At 34.2% G+C, this 19509-nt stretch overlaps 1 protein-coding gene across 5 annotated transcripts in view; it reads right to left on the bottom strand.

Annotated features, from left to right (window-relative positions):
• The window catches only part of ETV1 (ETS variant transcription factor 1), an 88194-nt gene extending 69231 nt beyond the window's left edge, over positions 1-18963 (bottom strand). For 2 of the 5 annotated variants that reach the window (XM_069461356.1, XM_069461358.1), the window contains exons 1-2: positions 15423-15483; positions 6830-6883 (exon numbers count right to left, since the gene is read on the bottom strand). In XM_069461356.1, coding sequence (XP_069317457.1) covers positions 6830-6883; positions 15423-15483 — 115 coding nt within the window. Of the gene's footprint in view, positions 1-6829; positions 6884-15422; positions 15484-15945; positions 15994-17403; positions 17492-18303; positions 18436-18564; positions 18609-18859 lie in introns of those variants that run through there. The other 3 variants (XM_069461355.1, XM_069461354.1, XM_069461357.1) reach the window with 3 other exon arrangements.
• Between the last annotated feature and the right edge of the window lie 546 nt (positions 18964-19509).

Raw genomic sequence — 19509 nt, 5'->3', positions numbered from 1 at the left:
TATTTCCCTGTCAACTTACAGATAAATAAATAAAGGTTAAGTGACACGTCCAAGGTCTATGATTTAGATTTTGTTTCTTCTACTGCACTTGATGGATTCCTGGGAAGTTATCCTAAACCAAAAGTTCTTGCAAGATAGAGCCTATTTTCCACTGGATTTCTATTTTGATTTGAAAAATGTATTCCTTGTGAAAAAAACAAGCACCAAACTAAAATTTTTGCCTTGCTGCCAAGGTGGCTGCTAGGCTCTAACCTGTGACAGACATAAGACATATCTGCATCAGTGGAAGTGTAGAACACCTGATAAGAATTCCTAGCAGACACACCTAGAAAGGCTAAGGCCATCAACATCTCGCTCCTCTCTAATCAGCAACGGGAAGATTTACAATGTACTAGCTGTGCTTCTAAACTAGATGTGATTCCAGTATGACAGAGATCTACATCAGCAATGACTTTCTCATAGGCAAAGGTAAGAGGAAATAGAGAATAATCTTTGGAATTGGAAAATACACATAACTAGCAAAGATGATAAAAAAAAGAAACTATTAAGAAATATCATTATTATATAGACTTTATTTTTAATTTCCTAGTATATTTAAATAATAAAATGACAATACATTACTTACATAAAATTTTTCAGAAACTGATCACCTCTATTATATAATGAATATGTGTAAAAATAGCAAGGTCCATTTTACAATTTAATTGCAAAAGACTGATACTGCTGTCTTTATTTTACAAGTAAGTAAATGACAGGATAAGCAAACTGTGTAACCTTGTGTTCTGCAGAAGGCCTGCATCAGAATCATCTAATAGCTCCTTAGAGACTTGAGAGCCCAATTCTAGATCTAAAATGTCAAACTCTCACAGGACAGGAAACACGAAGCTGCATTGGAACAAGCTTCCCAAATGATTCGTATTCATACCCAGGTCTAAATAAGATTACTGGACTCAAGTAGAATTACACAGCTGATTACTGGCAGTAAAATAATTGAAAACTAACTAAAATGTTTATCTATCTTCACAGGGCAACGGGTAAAATCTAAAACTGAGAAAACAGGCAGTTCCAGTACCAAGCATATTATTTAGTACGTGGGACAACTAAAAGGGAGGAAAAATGGTTTCCTCCAGAGAGGGCTGTGAGATGCAGAGTTGCAGGGATGGGCAACAATTTTATCTGCATTTTTTCCTACTCTATTAATATATTGCTTTAATGAAATCTTTAAACTGTTAAAAAGAAAAAAGCAAAGGACAGGAAGACAAAGCAACAGCAACAACAAAAAGCACACACAGAGGAAACAGAATCTTCACCAGCTAGCTGTGGCTTAGATCCCAGGACTACTACCTCAAGTGGAAAGGCATGTGGCTATCCTCGAAATGAATAGTTTGAGTCTGACTATGGTGACATGTTTAAATATGCTTAAAATTTAAAAAAATAAAATAAAAAAAAAAACCACAGAAATGAGCTTATGTTCTTAAATCCCAGAAATGAAATTCTTCTTTGAGTATGTGTTCTTTCTAGTAAAAACAGTCAGAGGAATGAACAAAGACAGTCTTGCTGACCAATTCTATCCAAAAATTTAATCAGGCAAGAAAGGTTTTGAAATTAGTAATACAAAATGAACTTTTATGAAGTACTCACTGTGTGTGTAGAAAGACACAAAAAGGTAGCTTAGTGGAAAGGCAGATAATTAAGAAAACATGTCATAAAAGGAACTTTCCAATCCTGGACAAGTACATGTTAACATAAAGTGTCACCCTTGTAATAGTGGCTTTAAACAGTTGAGTCCACACATTGGTTAATCTTGATTATTTTCAGATGGTACCCTAGTATTGTATGGTAAATATCAGATAAAATAGAGAAGTTTGCAAAATATTTACTTTCATACATATTAGAGAAGTGTCCAAGTTATTACTATTCCTTTAATAACATCATTCTAATTGACTTGCATTCCAGTGTGTCTTTTTGAGTGTAAGAGAAAGGAGTAGAGTCACAAGTATACTATTGGGAATTTTGCATAATCCTGGCTATATCCCTGGGAGTTTTCTTGGGAGAATGTGAAATGCAAATGTGAACATCATCTATCATGCATCATCTATCATGTGAATGACTAGAGAGAAAAGACTGAAATGAACTAACGTACCCAAATGGAACCAAATAGTTACAAAAATAACACTTAATTGTTATAAAGAACAAAATGAAAGGTGGTGGATTTAAAAAGATTTAATGATATAACTAAATTTAAAGTATATGATTTAAAATATAAGATTATTGATGTAACTGAATTTAAAATACATCATTTACAAAAATACAGTTTATGTAAAAATATGCATCTACTTTAAAAAGATAAGGCTCATCTAAGTTTGAAATACTCTTCAATTTCTCTTTTCTAATATGATATACTTCCTCTGGACGATAGCATATCGTAAAATAATCCTATTTTTTACAGCAGAGTGTCAGTTACGAAAAGATTTATTGCTAAGAAACAAACAATTTGTTAGAATCATGTAATTGTTTCTTTTAGTCTCATTCATTTCCTGGCACGGACTTGTAGGAAGTTGTTTGTTTTCATTTGATTTTAATGTCTGTACTTGCTTCAAAGTTTAGCATCCTTCAAAGTTTAGCAACCTTCAAAGTTTAGCAAGCTATAGTGTAACGACATTGGGTTCCAGATTTCTAATTGAAATATTTTGCAAATAAAAATAAAGAGTACTCAGGAAAATTTTTAGAACGTTCCCAAGTGTTATGGTTTAATCTCATTTTCACAATTTTTGGATTCTGTCTTCTCTATTCTTCTACATATATTTCAACATGCTCCAGTCAAATGTATGTTCTATAATCCAGTGTTGAGCAGAATTTTGCCGTTCATTCTCCTAAACTTTATTTAACAAAAGACTAAATCAATAAAAGCAAAAGCAGAAGCATCTTATTTCATTGGGGTATGTAAGGAAATCTGATTATTCTCGTTGAAAAAATAGCCCTGTAGAATTTATAGACTGGCCACACAGGGAGGATGGAGTTTCTATTTCTAGAGATAGGATCTCTCTGCCCCCACGACGCATCCCCAAACAGACAAGAATCAAACATTTGTAAAAGGCATTTTGGAGAGCATATAACCTCTCAATTCCAACATTTGATAACCTCCATCCAGATACCGCCCTTACAATCTAATCCAAATGCCCCATTCTTCTTTTTAAATCATTTCCCTCTTGTTCTCTCTTTAGTGAAAACTGAAATTAGCACGTGGCCATGATATGAACAATAGCCTTTCATGTATAAGAAAACTTCAAATAAAATACACCTCCATTTGCTCTTTATTACATTATTTCAGATTTAATTTTACCTTGATCTATAGGCTTCTTTTATAATTAGGTGTTTTATTTGCAAGTCTCAAAGCCATAATGGTTAAACTGTAAATATTCACTAATTGAAGTAAAACTTCACCATTTTCAAAACATTTGGCTAAACTTTCATGGTTTTAGCAAGTTTTCCCAGAATGAGACTACATATGTTTTTTAAGGCATGATCATATGTTTCTACCTCAAGAAGGAAATTAGGACTCTGACGACTGACGACGCTTAGGAGGAAATAAATGCTAAGAGGATGATCATGAATACGATGACAATTTTACCTATTGTGCTTCTATTCACATAATATGCAAAGCATGCTGAATGTGACGTGCTTCGTGAATTCTCAAGAAGTTCACAATCTTATCAAAGACACATAGGTATCTAAAATACAATAATATAATAAATACAATATACAAGATGCTGTAGAATCTAGCTAACTCTATAGGATAAGGTGGCAAGGAAAGGCCAAGAAAGACTTTAATGCGGTGAAGTCTAAGCTGAGTCTGAAATAGGAGGTTCAACAAACTGCAAAGCAACAGTGAAAACTATTATAGCAAAATGAACACGTGATTCAGCAAAAAAGCTTCAAACAGCTCAATCTGTTTAGAGAATTGAAAAAAAGTGCAGAGAACAGGGAAAGTAGCAGGAATTAAAACTGAAAAGGTAGTCAAGGCCCAGGTTATAGAACAATTTTCTGTACAGCTAAAGAATTTAAGGAGGAAGTTTAAGGAGAAAATTAACGAGGCCAGATAGCTGTGTGTTAATTAAACTGCTGCAAAAAGTGAACTGGGAGGACGGAAAATCGAAGACAAGAAAAACCAATCAAAAGGCTGATCCAGAAGTTCAGTCAAAGCAGAATGTGGGTGTGAACCAAAGCAGTGAAATAAGGATGGAGGAGAGGCCATGAAATTAAGATATTTTTGAAAGGTAGAATCAACAACTTGGTTAGCAATTGGAGGTCTACGGTAATGAACTGAGGGAGCTGAGGATAAATCACAGGTTTTCAGCTTGGATGGTGACGCCATTAACTCAGAAAGGCAACAGAAGTAGAAGAGCAATGTTGGTCAGGAAAAGTAATGATTTCAACATTGGCCTTGCTGAGTGTGAACTGTCTGCGGAGCATCGCACTGAAGGTTGGAGTTGGTGTGTAAACGGTGTTTTATGCCAGTGTACAGCTAAAGGCTAAGGGGATGAATCCAGAAGTGTTGCCTTTTTCTAATTTGCACAGGGACCTTAGTAGTGGATCAGGTGAGGACACCCAGTAGACAGCTGCAGAGGGGAGACCCAGGCTGGAGATAAGCACATGGCAGACATCGCTGTTCAAAACTGTGCTGACCAGCACAGTAGCCAATAACCACACATGTCTAGATTTAAAATAATTGAAAGTAAATACAGTTAAATATTCACTTTTTCAGGCCCACTGGTCCCATTTCATGCATGCCAAGGCCAATGTGGTTCGTGCCTACTGTACTGGGCGGCACAGAGGTAGATCATTTCCAGCAACACAGAAAGTTCTAGGAGAAGGTGCTGGCATGGAGCATGTAAAATAAGAGGAAAGATTTGGGGAAAGAACTCCAGGGGAAGAAGAGCTACACAAAGAGGAGAGAAGGAAGATGAGCGGAATGAGAAGGAGTGATCCAAGGAGTAAAAAAAAGAAAGAAAAATAATCACACTAGTGTGGCTACGAGAAGACAGTTTAAAGAGACAAAATACTCAAGAATAAGAAAAGCTGAAAGGAAGTAAAATAAAAAGTAAAAATAAATTACCTCTACGTAGTTTATTTTACCCTGACATTTGATATAATATTGGAATTGTTACCAATTTCTTCAGATGTAAAATGACTCAATGAGACTAATTCTCTCACTCAGATGACAGGTTTAGCTTTTAGAAAGAATTGAAGTGCCCCACAGGAAGGGAAATGTTAGAAATATGACCATTTTCTTCCCACACTTTAATCAGGCAGGGAAGGCCTTGCCTACACATCATGCTTAGCCATTGTTCTTCTGGGAGTGTTTGTGAGGGTCTTTAATTAAGGTCTGTATCACTGCTGAATGGGTTTTCTTGAAAGGGTATGTCAAACACCTATACTCAGACATCAAACAGCACACAAAATTCTCTGCTCAGATCAAAAATAAAGCTGATAAAACAGTAGTTATGAGGGACTGGAGGTGGGGGAATAGGGAGTTATTGTTCTCTGTGTACAGAGTTTCAGTTCGGGATGATGAAAATGTTCCAGAAATTGATAGCGGCAATAGTTGTACATGTGAATGTGTTTAATGCCATTGAATGGTACATTTAAAACTGATTAAAATGGTAAATTTTATGGTATGCATATTTTACCACAATAAAAGTTTTTTAAAAAAATCAAGCTGAACTGAAACATGTAACATGGGAGAGAATCTGGAAGAAACCTCTCACAACCCTCTACACTTGGACAATTTCAGATACCAAACATAAATGTTGAAAACACTGCCTACAAACATCTGTTACTTGAAGTAATATAGGTATTTGTATTGGATTTATGATATTAAGGTGGGAAAATATGGGTTGGATAAGTTGTAAGGTATTAAGCATCTCTTGTTACTGTTGATATTGCCTTCTCTGATAATCTCAATGCTCTGAAAAAAGGAAACAAGTTAAAGCTTTAAATGTCGCTAACAGAACAAAATGCATTAGGCTAGTTTCATAATCAAGATGGCATTTATAACCTTTTCCTTACTATTTGCTCCTCAGGTCAATAGCTGCAGTTAAGCTGGTAGAATGGCAAAGTATAAATATCAGCAGTAAACTCAAGGCAACGATGTTTGTACAGCCTAAATGCTCACTCTGTGATTAAAGGAGGGTGAGTATCCCATGAATCACTCCTCATGTATTCTCTGACAGTCAAGGGACACAGAAGGGACCTTAAGAGAAGCCAATTGCTACTTCCATTTGTGTTATTGCAACCAGGAAGCAGAAAATTTCCAGCTAAAATTAAAGTCAAAGCAGGTGACAGTTCACGAATGTAAAATCGTACAATAAGCCAATGCATGTTTGGTCCAGAATCTTTTATAAATTACATAAAAACTACTCTCAAAAGGATTTTAACTCTGTCTCCCGTCAGCATCCAGACTTTTCTCTGTAGACACATTGGCAAACTGGAAGTAAACACTTGCACATTCATCATCGCACCCTGTTTCCTTTCCAAGAATATTTACCAAATACAAAGAACAGGACCATCTTTTAATCAAATTCAGTCTTCCTTGCCTACTTGTGAAGATCTGCTCGGATACAAAAATACAGGGATTCTGCTCAAAATACAGGGATTCTGCTGGTGTAACACCCGGACAAACCAAATCATCTCATGACTGTAAGCTAAAAATGTGCTCGCACAATGCAAGAAAAGACACTAGAAGTGGAAACCAATCAAAGTGAAAGAATGAAAGAAGGAAACAAGAAAGACAAAGAAAAATAGAAGAGATGAGTCATACTATACTTACAACTTTCAGCCTGATAGTCTGGCACAAACTGCTCATCATTGTCAGGTACCTGAGCTGAAGAAAAAAAAAAAAATTAAAAAAAAATTAAGAGAGAAACTGCCAAGGCATAAGGAATGTCAAGCAAAATCTGTCAAGATCTTTTTAGGCTGAGATCAAACCTACGATTATTTACCAATGAGCTCCTATTTAAAGTGGTATTGACAGCACTACTTAGGAAGGGAAATAGAAGGGATCATTGATGTCAACTATAAAACATATACACTCGTATGTCAGAAATATGATGATGGCAGTGTAGTCCCTCTGAATTTCACCTGCCAGATGGAAATAAAAGAGAAGCAAAATAAAAGCTACAGGACTTCTATTTCCTGTAGAGTTTTTTTTTTTTTTTTCAAGAATGGAGCAAAAGGTATTTCGATTCATCCACGGCCAGTGCTTAAGCAGTAGCTCTAAATTAACACAATTCTTTCAAGTGATGTGCAGTTATCACACATATCCCTATGCTTTCTTAGAAATGTCTGCTTTTGGTATAGTCTGTCCCATGCAAATTATACCATAATTAAAACTGTTTGCCGTAAATGTGGCCAATCTGCTACAAAGTTTTTAGATGAAAGAACTGTCCTTGATTTGGGTCATATATAAAAAAGCAATATATTTCAATGACTATATTCATAATAAAAATAATAAAAAAAAGCCATCTTTTTATGCAAAATATTTTCCTGGCAACTATTCAGCACTATTTCATCAGTCCTAATGTCAAATGTCTTCCCTATTTTTAGTAAAGGAAAAATACTGAATAACAAGGACTTAACACATTCAGCAGCAATCAAAACACAAGTGCACTTTTTCACTTCTAAAATGTTTCCATCACAGTTTATTTTTATATTAAAATAACCTATTCTAAACTTACAGACTATTACTAAAATGAGTTTTTACAAACACATACAAATATACACACTCACACATATATGCTACATAAAATAGAAGTTAGGCTATTTTTAATTTGGTAAAAATATAATGAATTACCATCCTAATTAATACTAGCTATGAACTGATTAGCTAGTATTATTTTACTAGTATTATATAATACTAAAACTTTTTAATCCATTCAAATCAGATTAAAACTTTTGTCAATTTTTTTAAAATGAGCCTATTCCATATGGGAAATGCTTACTAAAATAATTGAATGGGTTAACCAAAAAACTAATTAAAAAGGAATTCTATGTAAAAAAAAATCCTATATAAAAAGGAATACAAACTCTATAGAATTAAAGTTTCTTTTTATCAGTTTATCTAATAGTATTTTTTAAAAACAAATATTTGGCTGAATAAAATTTATGTTATATTACGACCATTAACTATTCTATTCAATGATAATCTTGCCTATTATTAAAATATATACAGTTTGACATTCAACTGTTTTCTAACAACTTTTTTCTTAACCAATACTTCTTAAAGACAAACTCTATCTCCTGCCACCAAATGAAATCAAACAAATTAAGAACTTTTTCAAATTATAACTGATGTCTAGGTGATCAGCCTACACTGGAAGAAGAATTTTTTTTCTCTTCATATTCCAATAATGTCTGATGCTGTGGGTAACAACTTAAAAGTCAGCAAACTTCAAGTCATAGTTCTATGACATGCTAGCTGTGTAATTTTGGGTAAGTTATTGAACCTCTTTGGAACTGCATTTTACTCATCAGTTTAATAGTGATAATACAGATTTTTTTTGTGTGAGGATTAAATGAAATAGTTGAAACACAATGCCAACTACTCAAGAAATGTTACTTATTTCTTCTTTCCAGTCCTCCACCACCCACCCTTTTCTTTCAAGTCATACACAAAAAAGCACTTCAATCATTACAATGCCCAGTTTAATATCTTTACTTTTAATGAATTCTATTGGAGAAGGAAAAAAAAACGCTAAAACTTATACATTAGAATTCTCTCACCTATTAACACATCTTTTGACTCTGCAGTAAAAATTTTCTCGTAGATTCCTAAGTTATAAGTGGAAGAGTACACTTTAAGTCTTCACACCAAAAAAAAACACAAGTGTTTCTAATACATATTAATAAATAACAGCAAGTAAACATTCAAATCCTGCACATTTTTTCCATCATTTCCACATGTTTTGGTTTTCCCTCTAAATCAACAGCTAAACAGATATAACTATTGAGATGCAAAATTATCAACCACAGCAATTACTATGCTTTTAAAAAGCCAACATTTACAAGAATCTAATAAAAATGTAATATCCCTTTACAGGAATAGTTAAAAATAGCTGGTGAGTAACAAAAGTATATTTGTAATTGAATATGCTGGTATGAATACGCTGGTATGAATGTGCAAAAGGCCAGATTTTTTTTCATAGTATCTTAAGACTAATTTCCAACTCCATAATATATCACTGTAAGAGCAGCCTAAAAATCACTGATGGGTATATAGTGTATGTTGGAATATGTGTAAGAAAAAAAGGCAAAACTTTAAAAGTAGAAGAATCGAGAAGTTATACCTCACAAATACACTGAAAATAGCTGCATACTAACAATTTGTAAAATTTGTGAGTAAGAATAAGAATTTCTATTTCTGTTCTAACTCTTTAACATACTGAATAAATACTTCACACTTATGTCTGAACATATTATCGAATTTTAACAAAAAACATATGACTCACATTTCCACAGAAGCTAATCTTTAGAAATTGAACAGACCAAGTGAAGCAGCATGCCACTTAAATAGACAAAGGCTTAAGTATACCTCTAATTTCAAGGCAGAGTAAAAGGAAAGCAGTTAACTAAAAACATAAGTTGGATCTAGGCAAGGAAAATATGACAAAGTATTGCCACACTCATATCATACATTTCCTTTTTTTCTTCCATTTAGAGGAATTCTGTGAAGGAGCAAACTACAGCTGCCTGAAAATTTGTGGCAAGCCATACCAACTCCAAAGCTGCAAATTAACAACAGAGGTCAGCCTAAAAAAGAAATGTTTTTTTCACTACTATCTATTATAAACTATGCTTGAAATTATCACCTGCGGGGAATGGAAATGTTTCCCTACACTAGATGAGTGAAGAGGAAGGGAAAAAGGAAAAAAGGAGAAGGGGAGAAAGTATACACCAAAAGACCAATAAAAGGCTTTCAAGAAGATTAAGCATGTGGATTTTATTGGTAATAGCTGGAGCGGCTCTATCAGTTCATTGCGCATTAATAGACAAGTTGCCATCAAGTCTCAGGATCTCAGCTGTAAAAGGGTAGTATCTGCACTCTCAGCTATTTGCTTTACCTAGATTATTATCCAAAGTTGTTCTTTTACTTTCTTTCTTTTTACTACATCGCAATACATATTATGAGAAAGAAATTCATAAAAATACTAATCATGACCTATATATGTCACAGAAGCAGCAATTTCTCATTTTTTAAATGTTAATATCCTTTCTTAACTAACCTCGCCTTGGGGGTGAGCAATGTTAAATATAGTTTGCCTTTATTTTATGCCTATTTTTAACTTTCAATTGAAATAATAATCCTTACTTAAAAGGTAAGCATTTAAAAATTTTCCAAGGTTTGCTGCAGGCAAGAAAAAAATTCCTTTTGCTTACAAACTAATTGCCTGCTGGGTTTTCTTCTAAAGCTAGGGAAAAAGTGGAAAAATTACAAATAAAACAAACGTCAAGTAGAAAAGGGGTTAATATTTAATTAAAACCAGTTCTATCCACTGTAACAATGACCTGGAGCCAAACAAGGCGGAAGATGTATGAGTCATTCTTTCTGCCCGTGAATGAGACAGCTGATCTCCTCAGCTATTCCTCAAGACAAGCAGGCAGAACTGGAGTTCTGCCTCCATTCACAAAAACACAGTCCAGCATGAGCCATGTGGCCCAACCACAATCTTTTCATGTCACACCCTTCCAGAGAGCTACAGCAAGTAAACTTGAACTTGCAGTATAAACACACCAATTTATTGCTCTGCCTCAGAGCTCAGATCCTTTAAAAGATTATGTTTAAATAAATCACAAATTATATATATTAGAAATTATATATATAAAACATATACACACACCCATACATACGATACACGTTCCATCCTGCTTTACAAGGTAATTTGTTACAGTAACTTGAAAGTACAAAACTAAGGAAAGAAAGAGAAAGAGAAGGAAGGAAAAAGAAAAACCATTGAAGAAATCCTTTATTTTTCTTGCCGATTATTCAAATTTTTTTAGCCTAAGAATATAGTTGATTATTGCTGAATTTTGTAGCATTTCTCTTTGAATCAAGGGGTTAGAAACAAATTTCTCTGAAGAAATTTAAATTTTATTTTAAATAAAAGTAAAACAACAAGAAAAATGAACCTTTGCACAGTGATATTCTGTTTAATCCTAAAATGAAGCTACAGGCCATGGAACAAAATAATCATGAGTCCACTAAGCCTGGTTTTACACCACATCCGCTTTTAACATTAAAATGATTGTGCCAATGTAAAAGCACTAATTAATGCTGAAGTATAAACATATTTAAACAGACAAAAAAGGAGACTATTTCCTCATGACAAAAACACCTTTAATACTTGATAAAGACATTCTTTCTATATGCTCTAAAAGAAAGGAAACAGTAAAGTTTTAGTTGTCTTGAGTCTCAAATTAGCTTCAATTCCTAACTAAAAGTTGACCTGCAGTGACTTGAAAACTTAAGGGAAGCTCAGAGCCAACTAGTTGTTGTTCCTAGCCAAATATTTTCTCTAAAGTTATACTATAAAATGCAAGAAAGTACATATTTCCTATAAACGAAATAGAAAAGCTCAGCAATAGTTCATTTATTAGGACCCTCTGGAAAAACTACCCTATGCTACACGAAATCTAATTTTTTTATCTTTTAAAAAAATTCTTCTATTTTGCAAATACAACATAGATTAAAAAAAACATTTACGTAATTCCAATGAAGATTCAGAAATAGAATACCCTTACTCTATCTTTAAGTTCAAATGGGAACTCTTTCTTTCGTATTTTAGACTATTTCCCGGTACAACAAAGAGGGGTGGTGCCTACCCTCCCCACACAAAATGTGAAATGACTGTTGCTCAATTCTAAGAAATTGTATGGACTTCTATAATTTAATGCCTAATCCTCAATTCCTGTCTTATGTAAACCACATAAAAGAATGTAGTTTTTAAAGCCTTTACTCCTTACTGAACAACACTGGGGAAAAAAAAATTCATGAGCATATATACAATTTTATGTTCCATTTAAAAAAGAAACAGTAGAATTTTTGAAAAATAAAAATGAGTGCATTATGACTATTGTGTATTATGGATGACATTCTACATAGTAAGTAACAATAGCACATATTTTTTAAGAAACATCATAAAAAATGACTTCTAATATAAATTTAGCATCAGCCATTTAAGTGAATTGAGGAAAAAGTAATGGCATCTCTACTTTTAAGTCAACCTGACTATTATTTGAAGGTCACATAATACCAAAAGAAAAAAAAAAAAAAACCTTATTTGTATGAGGTAATAACCTTTGGTGCAGAAAGGCTGTTCTTGGAGATAAAACTTTGACTCCAAGTGTGGCGGCAGCATTAAACTTGACTTATTACAACACCCCTGAAAAACATGTTAACTGGTGACAGGGAATCACTGTTGATTTTTTCTTTAATATTATTGATGAAAGAGAACCTGAAGGAACATCTAGACCGACAACAAAAAAACAGTCAAGAAGAGGTATGTATTTAAATTAGATATATGCTAAAATTTATTATTTCTCTTTAAGTTGTATTAGCAGGTAAGCTTTAATAAGCAAGTTTAGAAGAATGCAATGCTTCCTTAACTCAATTTTTTTATATCTTTCTATTTCTGTCCCCCACACACAAGAGGTTCCATTTTAACTATGACTTTTAGGTGGTTAAGAATAAGACATTGCCATGATGTTGATAAGACTGATATTTGAACTTATTATTTCATGGGATCAAATAATTGCAATTCCCTTTCTGTCAATAGCAATCTAATTCAAAAGACAAAGAATCAATAAAGAATTGTACATAGTAAAATTATAAAGTAGCTATGACAAAATTTAAAATAGGCATATTCTCTGATTTTTTTTTTTTTTAACTGCTAAAGTGGTCACTGAAAACATTAGCTTTTCAATCTTCTTCAGAAAAAGGTGATTACTTTAAATTGTGGAATAGATGTTAAAAACCTTTAAACTGCAGTGTTACTTGGAAAGTGATATAAATATAAAGTTATATTCTTTAGAAATATATTTTAGATCCCTGTAACCATGTATGGAAATTAATTTTTTGGGAGAATGTAAGTATATTTTCAGAGAGCACTTTAGTGGATTGAAAATACTGGTTCCATCCCCACCCTTAAATAGTCCTGCCTTAACTATTCCAACTTCCCCTTAGAGATAAAACATTTCATAATCCATAATAATTTACCCATGACTAATCCATATGTTGCACTTTGGGTCAAATTTATAAAAATTCTTACAGCAAAAACCAAATTATATATGCCAAGATATATCATTTCCCAAGTATTTAGGGACTTTTATAATTTTTTTTAAAACATGACTATCATATTACACATTATAACTAACTTGACTCTCGTGTCTAATAAAATTTTTAGACCGTGTTAACTTCCCAGTGGGATTCTAACTCATGGGAGAAACTTGGTTAATTGCCAATGATCTTTTTTAAAAGGGTCAAAATGTCTTAAAATTCCATGGTCACTTTCTTGGCTATCAAGCATTATGAAAAGAAATATGTAAACGGTTCACAGTCTGCCAATTTGGCAATGTTTTAATTTCTGAATGTCCAGAAGAACATAAATGGACAAATCTAGCTACAAATAAACCAGGGTAATTTGGGGAATCTCTTCTTAGCTAATATTGTTCAAGATGTGGGATAGGTCAAGTTAAAATGTTAGTGCAAAATAATGTATCTATATTTAATTGCTAGATGCAAAAAAAAAATGTCTATTAACAAGTAGTAAAAAAATACTCTTCTCACTATTAGATTTCTAAATATCACAATGACAACTTTTTGCTTATATGATTAGACAAATTAATGTAAACTATTTTGAAAATGTTTAAATTATTCTAAAATGCAATCTTATCCACAGTTTGTATATAATAGCCCACCTGGGTATTCAATAAAACACTTACAATTAATTCTTGAACTTAATTAGGCTAACAAATTCTTTTCTAAGTAAAAGTCCACGTTTCTCCAAATACATCTGTCATTTTCTAAATTGATTTTAAGTCTTCAGGTTTTATTTCCAGGTATGTTAATAATCCCAGGTAAAACTATTCTCTGAAGAATTTTAAAAGATAAACTTGGATAAATTATTCAAATCACTTATCCGAGCTATAAGACACAAAACAAGTCAAAAGTAAAAAAAAAATTACTGAAACTGATTATAAAATGGTAAGAGTCTGTCACAGATTCCACATTTTAAAATTCCAGAAACAGAGTTGCTATGCACATTCAAAATCTGCCAGCAAGTGCACTGACTTGGAATCAATGAGATTTAAACATCTTAAGAACCAATAAACCTTCCAGAACAATTAAAATAGATATTTTAAGTTATTTTGGATAGGCGAATACATTTCTTCATAAATGTAATGTCCTCACAACCTTAAACATTGCAAAACTAATAGAAAAAAAGTTAGTACAAGAACCTCTGTGCAAATTTCTCATGAAAAAGTTGTTTGAATGTATGGCTTATGTTGCAATAATAAGTAATCTATTGCAATAAGTTTCATTTACAGAGACAAACAAAATGACCTTTAAATATAACCAAAACTTGCACTAATACCTACCTTTCATTCAAATACAAATACAATCACCCTTTCAAAGGACTCTTAGGAAAGCTATTTAACTTAAAAGATTGATAAAGATTGCAAAAGCTCTTCGGAGAACTAGAATATCAGCAAAACAAAGAAATTTATTGTACATGCTAACATTAACTTGATCAACTGCATTCAAGACCACCAGATAAAACACGTCAGACAGCCTCAAAGTAGGTACAACACCTGGGTTCCATTTAAAGAGACCCCCTCTCTCCTTTTAACCATCTTAAAAATCTATTCCAAAATTTGCATGTTTCCCATATAATGTGAACACACAAGTAACACAATTACACTCAATGCTTAAGTATCTATAATTTTCTCTTCGTGTTTTCCACAAAACACATCATAAAATTAATATTTCACATTTTTATTGCCAAATCCAAAAGAAAAATTTCAAATTATGGATGCCAACCAAAGTCCCTCAATATTAGGCATTTCTTAAGTTGTATAAAGCTTTACTGAAGCAGTATCTCTTTATTCCTATAAATAAAGTTGCACACAATAAAAGATATAATAGATTGCATCAGAAAATTTTACCAAAAAATGACCCAAAATAAAAGTAATGCCTTTAAATTTCTTCTTACTATATTAAATAAATCTTAATAAAAGTGATAAAATAGCAAAGGTTAACTTCAACAAACATTACATGAATAGTAACACATAGAAAACATTAAAAAAATCCTCAAATCCCCCAAAGATTTATTTTAAACCCACAGATTTCCTAAGTATTGGATACACACCTAACGTTCTGTGTTGTGAGCAAGGTGGAAAGAAGACACTTGCACTTAAATCTTGAAGCATCCCGTCCTGATGAACCCAGAGAAACTAATTTCTGCCATCAGAAAAGTCCTCCACCAGAACACCAAATAATGATATGCGCTGCTCTAAAGGAAACAGCAAGCCAGCCGGGTTCTGGCTCTAGGAGGTCTCTGGAGGTACAATAATATAAACCTGATCAATTGCAATTAAAATCTGAACAGAGGCTTAGAACTTGAAGTCTTGGTGCATTAGTTCTTGCCAAAAGCAGATGTGATTGTGAGCTGGAAGCAATTTCTCCTGGTAATTTGTGATGACACTGGGTAGTACAGCCCCAGAGTCCCCAAAGACAAACTCATCAGAGGCTCTAATGTATGCATGACACATGAGGTGGCTCTTTTAGAGCTCAATTAATTGGGCTGAACATTAAGACAGCAAGTTCAGGACTTTTTTTTTTCCCCCTTCCAGAGTCGCTTTTCCCCTCTCTTAAAGCAATTTTTGCCTTACCTTCTGCAAGCCATGTTTCTTGTAATTGACTTAGATCTTGAAAGAGTTCTAAAAAACAAGTCAAAGACATAAACATAAGATTTGCAAATCTTTAGTCTTCATTAAATGGAAATGTTTATCATGAAATTGGTATTAAACAGCAACTTAATTGAGGAGAGGGAGCCAATATAAAAAGAAAATAGGATTCATAACTTAAATATCTCAATAATCCTGCCTCCATTTGATGCCTATTAAGCAACACTTTAAGAAATTCTTTTAGTCAAATAAATAATAAAGTCAATCATCTTTTCTTTCTCCTTTTTAACAAATGGCTTAATAAATAAGCTCTGGCATAACAAGCAACACACATACACCAGGATTCACAATAGGGCTGAGACGAAGGTGTGTCTATTCAGGAAAACCTTTTTAAAATATATTCCACTCTTGCTAAAATAGTACTAGGGGAGAGATTAGAAAAACTGAAAAGCATTTTATTGATATCTTCTGGATCTTATACAAAAGATGTAACACTACATGATATACTTTTCAAAGTACTATGTTTTCAAGTTTAATGTGTCAAAACTAAAAAAACTACATACAAGTTTTTAGAGGAAAATTTCGACATGAGTAGGTTTTCAAAAGTCAAAGACTGATAATTCCTTGGTACCAGGTTTATTATCAAGTCCAAACTGTGCATTGTCATGTTGGGGAGAGAGAGAGATATCCAATAAGGATGAAGATTTGAGGAAGTTTCAGAATTCAGTATAGCTAATTAAAATTGCAAACTGAACTTTGATAATTAAATGTAAGTATATTAAGTTTTTTATGAATGCCCCCATATGGCTGAAATAGTTTATAATATACTCACTTCCTACCAGCAGTTCATAAAAAGAATCTGCAACCTAATTTTCAAAATAGTATTATAATTATTAATTAGGCCCTAAGTATGATTCAGTGAACACTTTAAGGTCTATAAACAAGATACTATGACCTTACAAAGTGGTCATCAAAATTACCCATAAAAATTGTGATAATAGTTTATGGTTTTAGTGTAAAGGGGATGGGAAATCAATCATTAATATTGTTTAACTTGAAGTAAAGTAGAAAGAAAAAAGCAAGCAGTGTACATAGCTGATGAATTTGTCTCACTGTATTAGATATCTTTAAATTGTTATCTTAGTGTCTGAAAGTAGTTATATTCCATATGGACAGGAATATTTAAACACAAAAGAATGATTAAAAGAAGGATGTCACTGTTAAGTTTTTTATTTCCTTCTTTCATTAGTTTGTGACAGGGCTATAAAATATTCTCTAGTGCAAACTGTCACATTATGTAAATTGCTCCAAGTGAAAGTCTTAGTTAAATTCAGTAATTTCAAAAGTTTATTATTTTTAAGATAAGATTGAAGTGTTCCTGTTCTTTATGAGGGTGGAGAGTGTAGGTAAAGAGTGGGGATTCAGCCCAAAATCAAACCTCACCTTCTGAATCATGAGCCAGATCTCTGTTAATGAATTTTCTTTTCCTGACATTTGTTGGTTTCTCGTTACAATTTCTCCCACGCTGACTCTACAAAGGGAAAGATAAAATCCTTTAAAAGAATGTAATCCTCAGATGTCACACACACACACACACACAAAAAAAAAAACATGCATACATAAGTCTACTGGACCCTTTTTCTGAATAGAAAAATAAAAGTTCATAGTATCAATTCTAATATTCATTTTCTGCATTTATTTGACAGTGAAAGCTTATGCTGAGAATTTAACAGCCAGGGAGAATGTTTCCCAGTGCCGATCCTAACACACTACTATTTATCAGTCATACAGACATGTTATCTCAGCATCAAAACAACATTAAGCAATTACACTTAAAGTTGTTTATAGGCTGGATCAACGTTAGATTAAAATACAGTGAATTTTATTCTCTCTCGGACGGCCCCCCAATAAGCAAAAAGAGTGGAGAAATGAAAAAAAAAAAAAAAAAGAAAATGAGAAAAAAAGAAAGAAACAAAAACACCCCATATAAACAAAAAGTGTCAGCATTTGTCTCAACTTCATTCTTTTCAATGTGGCAGACAAACCCAGCCAAAAACTTTGAGTGCAGCAGCTGCTGCTGCCCTCCATCTCCTCTTCCACTCATCTTGGGCACTTTAATCAGAAAAAAAGGGGGCTTAAAAACAAAACTATGCCTTATCCAAATCACTGAAAGGTAAGCTCATTTTGAAGATTGGGCTTCTAGAAGCAGAGTCGCCCTACAGTGGCAACAAAGCAGATAAGTATCTGCAATCCCAACCCCCTTACCCCCTCCCTTCTCCTTCTTTCTCCCCACCCCCGTCGGAGTCAAGTTTATAAACAGCAACTTTCAAACTGATCACTCACATTGGTGACCATGTAAGGCACTTGCTGGTCATAAAATCCATCCATTCTGCTGCTCTTCGCAAATCTCAGCTCAGAATTTTATATTTTGAGCATTTAGCTGGAGATTTCCTCGGGATCTGGACTTCTATCAACCTAGAGGGGAACAAGATGGCTTTTAGGCTTAAAAAAAAAATCATGAATGAAGCTCTTGAATTTGCATAGCTAATTACCCTCCGACAGTCCCATTCACAAAAATAACCCTCCCTACACCGCCTCCTTCACCTGGATCCAAAGAGAGCCAAGAGAGTTCACAATTTACATATTTTCGGTAGTAGCAAAAATCCGAACAAGAGGCGATGTATTTATTTACACTCTCGATGTTTCCCTGCGCGGTCGGTGTACCCCGGGCAGCTCTGATTCGCAAACGTGTGCAAAACTAGCAATGGCGATCAACGAGACTTGCTTTGCACCTAACGGGACTAAAGAGACGGAGACACCTCTTTCATAAGGATAGTTTTTGCGACCCACAACCATGCAATTATCTGGAGAGACATAAAAAGTTGTTGGAAAGACCCACCTGAAGGCCACGCTAGGCGAACGGCTGCAAAAAATTCCCTCCAAATTTAATAAAAACATTAATTATTGCCCAGCACTTCCCCCTTGGAAGCCGAAAGCGCCTCTGACAGAGCTCAATTCGGTGGTTTTTCCTCTACTTCTCCTCCAGGGGCCTCCAATCCGAACTGATGGATCGCTGCCTCCCATTGGCTCCGCGTCTCTTTCACAAGATCAGATTTCGGGCTGTCAATCAGGCGGCTTGCTGCCCCTTCCCGCGGGTCTCCCTTGCCCCTGTGCCCTAGTGGGTGCGCGGCCGGCAGGCGCGGGGTCCGCAGCCTGCAAACGCCACCGAGGAAATCGACTTCCTCCCTAACCCGCTGCTTATTGTTAAGGCGCCTGGGGATACTGAAATCATGTGTATCGAGTCGCCACTTCTCATTACTGTGTGTTTGGTCCACTATTGGGCTGACTTCCTTCCAGCACTGTTGTGCGGTTCAGGTACCGACGCCGAAGCGCGATCCGCAAAGCCCGCACCTCCTTACTCTCCCCCCGCCCCAAGACCTCCAGCCCCTGTACCCTGACCCGGGTGGACCAGGAGCCCCGCTCGCGCTCTCTCGTTCGCTCCCATCCCCGTTCCCATTAAGCTTTTGGCCCAAGTTCTTTTCCCATTTT

The sequence above is a fragment of the Eulemur rufifrons genome, chromosome 29, assembly GCF_041146395.1.
Source record: "Eulemur rufifrons isolate Redbay chromosome 29, OSU_ERuf_1, whole genome shotgun sequence".
Taxonomy (NCBI): domain Eukaryota; kingdom Metazoa; phylum Chordata; class Mammalia; order Primates; family Lemuridae; genus Eulemur; species Eulemur rufifrons.
This window is presented reverse-complemented; position numbering and strand designations above follow the sequence as displayed.